The sequence below is a fragment of the Serpula lacrymans genome (assembly GCF_000218685.1).
Source record: "Serpula lacrymans var. lacrymans S7.9 unplaced genomic scaffold SERLAscaffold_16, whole genome shotgun sequence".
NCBI classification, from domain to species: domain Eukaryota; kingdom Fungi; phylum Basidiomycota; class Agaricomycetes; order Boletales; family Serpulaceae; genus Serpula; species Serpula lacrymans.
In genome coordinates this window covers 17,789-28,497 of record NW_006763305.1, presented here as the reverse complement: position 1 = coordinate 28,497, position 10,709 = coordinate 17,789, and the positions used below count along the sequence as shown (strand labels likewise).

Genomic DNA, 10,709 nt, shown 5'->3' with positions numbered 1-10,709 from the left:
CTCACTAAATAGTTGTTCACATGGAACTCTGTACCTACATTATGAGTTCCTCCTTACAAACTCCACTCCCTGTGATTAGTATATAAGCTGTAGCTTCTGTACTCTGTTCCTATAGTTCAAACATCAATAAGTTCCTCCACCTTTTACCCAGGTTTTTTTCTGTATTTTCTGGTCCTTTGGAGAAGGACCATTACTCTGCTCTACTTTCATCCTTTACTTTCCCTTTGTTCACTCTGTTCAGTTAGGGACCAAGGTCTGTGGAAGGGCCTAGTGCACAAGCTAAGCCAACTCCCAACCTTGTACTCCATTCTGCTCCTTAAACACACTCCATTCTCCAAAACTCCAATTACTCCAAAGGTCACAATTCTGACAGCAACAGAAAAAATGCCCAAACCATGGACCAGACCAGACCAGACCCAAACCTAGAGTTTGGTTCAGCGGCTCTTGGTTCTGAAGTAAACTTTACCATCCCTATAGCAGTTCAAATATCAATAAGTTCCCCATGCCTTCTTTACTGGTCCCTTCTAAGTCTTCTAGGTCCTTCTCCAAATGACCTTTACTCCTCTCCTGTTTCATCCTCCATTCTCCCCTCGTTCACTCTGTTGAGATAGGGACCAAGGTCTGTGGAAGGGTCTAGCACACAAGCTAAGCCAACTCCCAACCTTGTACTCTGTTCCACACTCACCTTGTAACTCCATCCTCCAAACTGTGACAACTCCAAAGGTCACAGTTCTGACAAGCTTCCAAAGAGTGCAAAAAGGGTGTCAAGATTCTTGAAATTATGGCATTGATTGTAGATTAAAGCAAAGAGGACATCCAGAGGCTTTAGGCAGTGATTTTGGTTATATAATGGTGAGTCTCAAAGACATATTTCTCACAACATTAAAACCACATCTATAAGATCATGGGAGCCTCCTCAAAGTGCTGCCCCAGGTGTTGTGAATTTCAACATTGGCAACCCTAGACTATGAATCATATGTGTATGAGAAAGAGTATTAAAAATAAAGATGTTATTGTTAAGGATCCATGATCGTCACTATTAGTTTGACAGAGGCAATGGTTACGATAAAGATCCGACAAATGCTCGACGGACTGATCTGATAAACTGGTAAATGTCTCTAGTTTTATTGAGATCATCTAGCAAAATCGGGAGGTTTGGAAGGAGTGGTGTAGTCGTTGTTACTGAAAGGATACGGTGAGATATTGCTTTAGAAATACAGTTGTCCATACCTTTGTATATGGAACAAGAAAGGTCTAGAACAAAGCTAAATTCCTTATCCGGGTTGCGTTGATCCACATGTGAAAAGCGAATGAGAAGGTGATCTCTCTCGATGCCTTCGATGACACACTGTAAACGCCGCTCGCAAGTTGAAAGTTCAGGTGGTACTTGTGTAGCGAACGAAGTAAGAGTTTTACATTCGTTTTCTTTTTCTAATTAGCTCTTGAGCTTACAGGATTGATACAAGTGGGTGAATCACAAACCTCGACGCATGTTTGCTGTTGCAGCGCGGAATTGCTGGATTTCTACATCAATGGCAGCGCACCTCTCACGAAGATGGCCCAACTGTCGCCTAAGCGCTGCGATTGACTGCTCGAACTCTTTTTTTTCCTCCTGTTCTTTGGCTAAATCTGGTAGAATAATTTATACGGGCATTACCCAGGAAAACAAACAATGAGTTTACAAACCGGCGATTAACTCAATTTCCTTTGCCTTGCAATAATTCGTTTCCGCCTCTATGCTATGTGTCTTTTCTGCCAACTTTTTCTTCTCTGTAATCTGAGAACTTCTGTGCTTAGTGATTTCGACAATGGCGCGGTTGGTGTAATTAGATACGGCTTTCAAAAAATTGCCTGTTGAAGCATCGTAAGCGCGCAGTCTAAGGTCAATCAGAGGATTTGATTCTGCGAGAGTAGGTGCAAGGTCAATATGAGTAGGCCGATGCATGGTAGTCTTGCATTTAAGCCCAATAAACACACTTGGAGGAAAGACACGCCCCGCACGTGACCGCATGAACTGGTGATTACACTGACAACCACGTTTTGCTATGATAGCTCTGTTATTGGGTATCATTAACTCGGACGCGAGGCTTGACGTACGATAATCAGGCTTATCGCTTTGCTTGACTACCTCCGCAGGAAACAAAAGAGACGCTGTATATTATATGTCCTCTCAGAGACCCATCGAGAGCGGTTATCGCGACATCCACATGGACACAGCGAAAGGGATAACTATGGGGCTAAAGGACATCCACATGGGAACATCCAAGGGTGCTTTGAATGCTTGGAATGACGATATCAGGATGGAAACCGCAAGAGGTGGCACGACTATGAAGCAAGGAGGGTTTCAGCTCTGGGAGAGAGAGCTTCTGGGAAGTGGGGAAGTTAAACGAAAGGCTACAGTTGCTCAGCTCTGTCTGTTATTTCTTTCACCTTCATTTCTTCCATTGATATTGTTTTTTGGGCCTCAGATTTTTTAGATTACTATTTTCAAAACTTAGGCTATTTAGCCGCTCGAAAGGAACGCCGCACCATGTTTGATTCCGACACATCTGCACGCCAGCTCTCCCCAACACAGTACACAAAAGAATTCAGATCATATTGTGGCCGAGAACGCGTTCTTCTTAGGAAACGTCGCGCGAAACTCAGGGTGGATCAATTCCACATCATCGCACAAGTAGGCCAAGGCGGCTACGGAGAAGTCTTTCTGGCTCGGAAACAAGAAACTGGTGAAGTGTGTGCCCTGAAGAAAATGAAGAAACGCACATTGTTCAAAATGGACGAGGTAGGAATTTCTCCGAACCACGATCTGCTTCGATTTTTTAATCAGACGCAGGTTCGACATGTTCTCGTGGAGCGGGATATCCTTACTGCAACCAAGACCCCTTGGCTTGTACGCCTCCTTTACGCGTTTCAAGATGCACAGCACGTATATTTAGCGATGGAGTACGTCCCTGGGGGAGATTTCCGAACCCTTTTAAACAATTCTGGTGTTCTGAAAGAAGAACACGCGAGGTTTTATATCAGCGAAATGTTTGTCGCCGTCAACGAATTGCATAAACTGGGATATATACACCGTGACCTTAAACCCGAGGTGGGAGAAGCCTATCGACTTTTCCTGCTTTGGAATGTTCCATGTTAATATCATTTTAAGAATTTTCTTGTGGACGGTACTGGCCACGTCAAATTGACTGACTTTGGCCTCGCAACCGGAGCACTAAATCCAAAACGTATCGAGTCTCTAAAAGTCAAAGTGAGTACAAAGCTGTGGTACGCTGACATATCCTATCTTACGCTTCCAATAGCTCGATAAAGTCAAAGACAATCAAGTCATATATCGCTCAACGCTTGAACGTCGATCCCTCTACCGCTCAGTCAGGAATGAAGACCCTCGTTATGCAGATTCCATTGTTGGTTCTCCTGATTATATGGCTCCAGAGGTACTCCGAGGAAAACCATATACGTTCTCTGTAGATTATTGGTCCCTTGGTTGCATATTCTTCGAATTTCTTGCGGGATTTCCACCTTTTAGCGGAGGCACACCTGAGGAAACTTGGACCAATCTCAAAAACTGGACAAAAGTTCTGAGGCGACCTGAGTATGATAAACCAGAAGACCTTATCTTCAATTTGACTGACATTGCGTGGGACGCAGTGACCAGGTCTGTGGCATCGTTTTACTTGCTCAACTCAATATTTACTCGAGTCAACTTGCTTTGCATGATTATTATCCGAAGACTCATTTCGCACGCCAGCGTTCGTTTCGCTACTTTGGCCCAAGTACGCAATCATCCCTTTTTCGAAAATATCAAGTGGGAAGATCTCCGATCTGTGAAAGCCCCGTTTGTTCCCGCGCTGGATTCTGAAATTGATACAGGCTACTATGACGATTTCACGTCTGCAGAAGACATGGCCAAGTATGCAGAAGTTAAGGAGAAGCAGAAAAATGTAGAGAAAGTAAAAGAGAAAGAAGAGTCATTTGGCAGGGGAGTATGGGTGGGATTCACATTCGGGAAAAATGGACCTGGGGCGAAGATTCTCGATACATTCGACACAAGGCTTGATGATAATGGAGCGCTGGCTACCATATTTTGAGCAGCCTACTTACATCCTCTGTACAATTTATATGACCTTACCATTCACACGCCCTGTCCACTAAAATTGGGTATTTTTGCAATTGTATGAAGAATTATCAGTAGCAAACTCGAAAAATAATTAATCAATCAGAACCGTCAACAAGATACCAATCGTAAACAGTTGACACGCCAATACTCGTGATGCGTGAACTCGTTATATGGAGTGAATTACAGCGAACTAAGCATTTTATTGTAAAGAGAATACTTCATGGGGCAGAACCAAAGTGAAGCGGTTTCCAGCTTAGTGGTCCTGTCCGGCCTGGATTTCGATTACCTCCTGAATACACCCGGAGTCATCCATACGAATCCTTCAAACTGTGGTCAGCTCCTATCGAACGCGATGCTAAAAATACGTACAAAACCTCGTCTTCAATATTGGTGTGATCCTTGACACGCATGTGGATCATGGGTAGAGCGAAGAGAAGACCGGCTACGAGAAGGACCCAAGTAGACACAAAGATATTCATATATCTGACGGATAGTCTCCATAAGTATCAGCATGAGACTCGGAGAGAAAGTGACAACGTACGGAAGCATGACAGCATCTGCTCGCCAAACGCCTGCAGCACCGGCAGACTGGATTGACTTGTCTTTGAGCGCCAATGTAAGCTCAATGTCTGTGGTGGTTATTGCTATTCACTTACAAAAGCCAGCGAAATGAGCGAGTTTAGATGGATCATTTGACATGGCACCCATCACCCAGTAAGCAGTAGTCTGCCACATAGCATCCAGCATCCCACAAAAAATATACAGCCATACTTTTCCGGTGTATCCGTGATCATAGATATCCATCTTCGGTGAACCTACGGGTAAACTATCTCGCGTATAATCCCTGAAACATAGAAGTCAGCGACAGAAGGTCCAACATAAAATGCCTGACTTTTGATAAAAATATGCCCAGATATGAACGACGAAAACCATCATCATCAAGACAGACCAGCCCGAAAAAGCGCGCACACGCCTGCTTAATCCATGTTGGTCGAGGAGAAGGCCAATGCTGACAGATCCTACAATTTGCGACAGCCAATATACAAAATTATTCAAAGATCGTGCACGAATGTTGAAAAGAGCGGCGTTATAGTCATTGAACTCTGTTGTCAATTTCAACAATTATGCTTTGAGATAGTAGTATGGTAGTGACGTACGCCAGGTGTAGAACCAGTTGCTCGCAAAAAACATGGGGAATAGGAAGACGATCATGGGGTCAGTTCTTAAAGCAATCCAAAGTCCGTAAAACTCGGTCTTCCAAGAGGGGTGTCGAGGGGCGGTGACCTTGGTACCATCAGTACGAATCATCTTGTCAGGATCCACCATCAGTAAAGGAATGAGTACGCCTATCATAGTTAGGACGAGGAATCCGATCTAGAAAAACAAATTGGATGGATGAAATGCGTAAAAAAGGTAGACTAGTACATAGGTGCCATTTCCAACTACATAGGACGGGTAAGGTGAGAATGAGTGTAAGCTTCATACTTGAAGATTAAAACTTACCACCATTACCCTAAATGGGAGCAAAGCAGTGAGCTTGCGGCATACAAGAAAATGGAAACCACCCACGGTTGAATCGAAGTTTTGGCCAAAAGAAACGGCAGCACCGACAACACCTCCTAGATTGAAGATAGACCAGAATATACCGATGAACTTTCCTTTCTGGTTCTCGGTAGGATACGCTAGCATGAGCGATCCTTGAGCTGTCCACAATAAACCCGCACAGATACCTAGGACGGCGCCAGCGACTACTACAAAAACTCCAGCGTGAGCATGTATATTGACGGCGCTGTAGAACGCTTCTTAGTCGTGCTATCGTAAGAAAAAATATGGGACGACGATACAGATAAGATCCTATGTACAGAGCATAGCCCGTACTGCCAAGAAGAAGAGTGACTCGAGGACCAAGTTTGTTGTTGATAGAGCTACCGGCAAAAGTATGCAACAAGTCTTTGACAACAGAGAAACGCGGACATACCCAGCAAAGAATGCAAAGAACGCAAAAGTAGAATATAGCGCTGCATTAGCGTTGGCGCTGTTGGTCGGATCGACTTGACCTCCACCACCGAGCCCATTGAGTGCATTGAATAACCCAGGACACATAAAGCAGACAAAACCAAGCATAGCAACTTGAGTGACAGGATGATGATATAGTCCTTTGAAGCCAGTGGGCTGTTCGAATATTTCACCGCGCTGAGATGCGGACTCATAGTCACTGCCAAACTCCTTCTCCCTCGCGACGTCGGACATGTTAAAAGCTGTAAGCACTGTCTAACGGGGCCCGTCGATATAATTGAAAAATGGCAGTTGTCGAGGTTTACTTGAAGAAGTTAAGGAAGTAGAGTAATTATACGCGACGATAACTGCTAAAAGGAAGCTCACCACACATCAAGTGATTGGTTGCTAGTCAGCTGGTGCTATGCTATTAGGTCTGGGCATCAAGATGGATTTAATTACCCGGCTACCTCAAACGTCGTTTTGGGCCTTGTTTTTACCATTTTCTTCCCTGACTTTTCACTGTTTACAGCCCAAAGCACGTTATGGCAACCCAGATACGGTTTTTCTTAGCCGATATCATTGACGGAATACCATCAAGTCCAGGATATTGATACCTAGTCTCCCTTAGGCAAACCCAAAAAGGGAACTCTATTTTGGGAGACTCGATTTCAATATTATGATTACACATCAATCATTATCGACCGCGTCGATGGATGCGAACAATTGTAAATACGTTGGACAAGCTTAGGTTTTTCAGATGCGGCCTAGTCGATATATTGCTAAATAGAGTCTGTTCCGAAATACCGGGCTTTTCTGTATCCTAATTAGGAAACTTATGTAATGTATCAAAATGTCAGATCAGTTCAATGAGAATGAATGAAAGAATGGAGAATTTATATTAATGTCCATAATATGTCAACACACACCCTCAAACCGAACTCACTCCCATCATCTTAACAAAATATTCTAGCTTGGGTTGAGCCAGTGGTTTTGTAAGGCAATCTGCAGGCATTTCTTCAGTAGGACAGTAGAGTGTTTGAATAGCTTTGTTTTCTACAGTTTGTTGAATGAAATGATAGCGGATGTCAATGTGTTTGGTCCTCAAGTGGTACACATTGTTCTTTGTTAATTATATAGCACCACAGTTGTTGCTGTGCATAGGGACTGGTGGTTGCAATGGATTATTGGTTGTTTTGGCCCATATGCTCTTGAGCCAAATTGCCTCGTTTGTAACATGTGTCAAGGCCACATATTTGGCCTCAATTGTGGATAGAGTAACTATTGATTGAGTTTTGCACCTATTACTCCCACACTCTGGGCTTATTATAGCGGTGCCTTGCACCAGATAGTGCCATATAATAAAGCCTTAAAATCCCATTTTTGAGCACCGGCGGTGCACACCGGCCATTCAGGCCACTTGGAAGATTTTGGCCTTGGAAACAGCATGTGACGGCACCATGTGCTCCGTGCTGAGGCAGAACGGGCCACATCATCCATCCATATTAGGTCAGTGTCTGTTGTCATCGTCTCAGACAGTGAGCACACTATATAACTCAATTCTTCACCGTTTTCAGGCAATTGTTTTTAAATACTAATGTATCATACTACGAAATTGTAGCATATGACATCAAGAAATACCAAAAGGTGAGTCTCATACTTTGTTGATGGTCTGTGCACCATTAAAGTTCAAGTTGTGACATTTGTCACATCACACCTAACAGGTTTGTTGCAGCTGCACACACGCTTATCGGTTGCCCTCAACGTCCATCAGCACCCTCACACCATGGGATGTTGAGCAAGGTACACTGTTTGAGGGACTTCACAGTCAATGCAGGTTCCAGTGGGTCAATCAAGGGAAACAGTTTGTCTCAATAGCCTCAAACAACGGGCTGAGGATGCAGTGGCAGAGTTTGCATCATTTATCAAGTGTAAGTCTTTTTTTTTTGCTATTCTCAGTTAATCTCTTCCATTTACACAGGATTGGACTTGCACCAGCGGGATCAATACCTTAGAGTGGAATATCTCGCAAGTATAGCCAAAAAAAAAAACATCCATGAAGGCACACTCTTGCATCCAATTGACATGCCTTTTGTGGTGCCACCTGCTGGTGAAGAAGCATTCTCCCTTAGCCATGCTGGCGGGGAGTTTGAGGCATATACAGCATCAACAAGACTGTTTAATGCCGCTTCCCATCAGTAGTAGACCAGGCAAAGATCATTTTTCTATTGAAGTAATTGATGTTTTTGGTATGTACAGATTGGTTTCATTGCTGAAATGCTGACTACAATACACTGCTAGAACAAAAGCTTTACATTTTTTTGCATGTATCCCAGTTTACAAATGTATCCCTCATGCACAGGGGTTGCATTGGGTCATCTCCTGTCAAGCCCACAGTGGCAATTACTCTGCACGAGCTAGAGAACTATTGACAGACCTATCATGTGTGCCCACGTCATAGCATCCATGCAGAAGTCAAGAAGCTTTTCCACGTATATTGTGTAAGTGTAGTATAATAGGCCCTATTTTCAACTCAAAGTGTTTTGTACAGGTACGCTACCACTGCTATCTGGCTGAGAAATTTAGGGCTTCATATGATGTTTACTTGGAAATTCATTGCCGTGTTGACAATCACATCAACAAAGCACTCGGGTATGATACCCCATACCAGCATGTACTCAATTCTTGCCCACCGTGTTGATATAAACTGGAAGGGGAACTAAAACTCTCCTTTACAATGGAGATTACCATGAATGGCAATAACTCTGCTAAATTTGTGGACCCAGCATTCTGTAGAGGCTGTGAACGTCCAGAACCCAGGGATGGAAAGTCTACTGTCTGGATTAGTGAGGAATATGTGAACCAATTCAAAAATGAAGTCCAAAGTCTGCAGCAACAGCCTCAAGCTGATAATGCAGATCCTGATGATCCCTGGATAGATGATCATGAAGCAGCTGACCCAACACAGGATCAAAATGTATGTGTTGACCACTGGCATAATATGGCTCCCAAAGCTCAAAAAAAAATGTTTGCTATTTTCTGCAAATCTGGCATCTTTGTGCTTTGTGGCTGTCTGCTGTTATGGATTTTTGCTTTCAATCTGTGGTATGGTTTGTTCTGGCGAACTGTAAGTGAATCTCATCCAGGATTACGTGTTTTATCTAATATCTTGAAAAGTATGAAATATCTGCTTGCGACAATCAGCCATTTGATGGAGGTCTTGCAAGAGCCATTTTTATATGGTTATGATATCCACTGTGCATTTAGCAAGGCTCTTCTCCACTCTTTGGGCCCCATGGTGAAAAAGCTTGGCGTGGATGGAGTTGTCCCCACATTTCATGGCTATGCTCACAACCAGCTTTGTCAAGTCCAGTACCATTCAAAGTACAAGGTTGGCCCAGGAAAGGAAGATTTTGAAACCTGCAAACAAATATTATCTGGTTCTAACACCCTTGCACCTGAGATTCGCAACAGCACAGAGTTTCATTGGCATTAAGCGCTTGATGAGTACTTCAAGTTCTCTGATATTGATAAATATGCATTGTTGAGTAAATTTTTTTGTTTTTGTTTTTGTGATTTCGCAAGTGACAGAGTCTTTTGACAGGTACATTCATATACCACAATTATGTCCAGGCCCTCGACATTATCAGTATCAACACAGAATTACTCCATCACTCACAATTGACCAGCAACAACTTTGAAGCAGATTTAACTGACAAACACCAGTATCTTCAGCAACTCAGTAGTAAAAAAAATGAAGATAGTGTTGAGATGGAGTATGTCAAAGCTTTGAATGAAATAGATGAAGCTGAGTATGGTGTTTGTCATATTTTTCACAGTGTGTTGCTCATTTGTTCAAAATCTTGTCACGTGCAGCATTATCTATTAAGAACAAAGCTTAAGGGAAGTGTCTAACCACTTGCTGAGAGTTATCAGGGACTGAAACTAGAGTCCAATGTGAGTAACTATATTATTAGAGAGTATGACAGGTATACAGTACCTAGAGTCCAATGTGAGTAACTAGAGAATAGGAAGCATTGGACTTTGCAGTACTGTCCGATGTTTTGTAAACAAAGTTAAACAAAGGAGCCACAAAGGCAAAATAATAGAGAACACAATCAATACTGAATGGTAGAGGAATAGATAGAGAAAGAAATGAAAATATAGAGGTAGCACAAAGGTGCAGAATGACCAAAACTAACATTATCTGAATCTAACCGCCTTGATCTCCGCATTTTAACAGATGGATTTACACGGAAGGAAATTGCAGAACTACAACGCAAGTGTGCAAATGCACAAAACAAGCTTGAGCTCAAGTTGGAGGTTGTTCAGGCTTTCAAGACTTGGAGTTGAGGAAAGATGGACTGTGGCACATCCTGAGCGTCAAAAGGCACAATCTCGCCTTGTCCACCACTACTTTTATAAAGCTGTTGATGATGTTGATGTTAAGCGGTTAGTGGTTATGCAGCTATTGAAACTTATAAAGCTACAAATGAGTGGCTTGGGTAAAAGTTTTGACACATGTTACAAAACTCCAGCTGATGTTGGTATCTACAGGCTACAAACTAGGGACACGGATTGCCAAGGCTCTGGA

General features: G+C 43.0%; 5 protein-coding genes across 5 annotated transcripts; 3 read left to right on the top strand and 2 right to left on the bottom strand.

Annotated features, from left to right (window-relative positions):
- Positions 1 to 1,060: 1,060 nt before the first annotated feature.
- SERLADRAFT_442890 (uncharacterized protein) lies at positions 1,061 to 1,945 on the bottom strand (the record flags this gene model as incomplete). The annotated part of the gene is made up of 4 exons (XM_007323476.1): positions 1,061 to 1,182; positions 1,231 to 1,431; positions 1,483 to 1,629; positions 1,687 to 1,945. The coding sequence occupies 4 exons, from the start codon at positions 1,943 to 1,945 to the stop codon at positions 1,061 to 1,063; spliced, it is 729 nt and encodes a 242-aa protein (XP_007323538.1).
- Positions 1,946 to 2,724: 779 nt separating this feature from the next.
- On the top strand, positions 2,725 to 4,196 carry SERLADRAFT_478779 (uncharacterized protein; the record flags this gene model as incomplete). Its single annotated transcript, XM_007323475.1, has 5 exons — positions 2,725 to 2,782; positions 2,834 to 3,091; positions 3,152 to 3,250; positions 3,303 to 3,658; positions 3,734 to 4,196. 5 exons carry the CDS (start codon positions 2,750 to 2,752, stop codon positions 4,089 to 4,091), a joined length of 1,104 nt encoding a protein of 367 aa, XP_007323537.1.
- Positions 4,170 to 6,645, bottom strand: SERLADRAFT_478774 (uncharacterized protein; the record flags this gene model as incomplete). Its single annotated transcript, XM_007323474.1, has 12 exons — positions 4,170 to 4,440; positions 4,490 to 4,603; positions 4,662 to 4,722; positions 4,777 to 4,964; positions 5,013 to 5,223; positions 5,278 to 5,494; positions 5,546 to 5,562; positions 5,624 to 5,633; positions 5,690 to 5,909; positions 5,965 to 6,045; positions 6,099 to 6,440; positions 6,503 to 6,645. 11 exons carry the CDS (start codon positions 6,368 to 6,370, stop codon positions 4,374 to 4,376), a joined length of 1,458 nt encoding a protein of 485 aa, XP_007323536.1.
- Positions 6,646 to 7,575: 930 nt separating this feature from the next.
- SERLADRAFT_418281 (uncharacterized protein) lies at positions 7,576 to 8,359 on the top strand (the record flags this gene model as incomplete). Its single annotated transcript, XM_007323473.1, has 4 exons — positions 7,576 to 7,624; positions 7,737 to 7,762; positions 7,840 to 8,046; positions 8,097 to 8,359. 4 exons carry the CDS (start codon positions 7,576 to 7,578, stop codon positions 8,151 to 8,153), a joined length of 339 nt encoding a protein of 112 aa, XP_007323535.1.
- Positions 8,360 to 8,852: 493 nt separating this feature from the next.
- SERLADRAFT_411484 (uncharacterized protein) lies at positions 8,853 to 9,611 on the top strand (the record flags this gene model as incomplete). Its single annotated transcript, XM_007323472.1, has 2 exons — positions 8,853 to 9,092; positions 9,387 to 9,611. 2 exons carry the CDS (start codon positions 8,853 to 8,855, stop codon positions 9,609 to 9,611), a joined length of 465 nt encoding a protein of 154 aa, XP_007323534.1.
- Between the last annotated feature and the right edge of the window lie 1,098 nt (positions 9,612 to 10,709).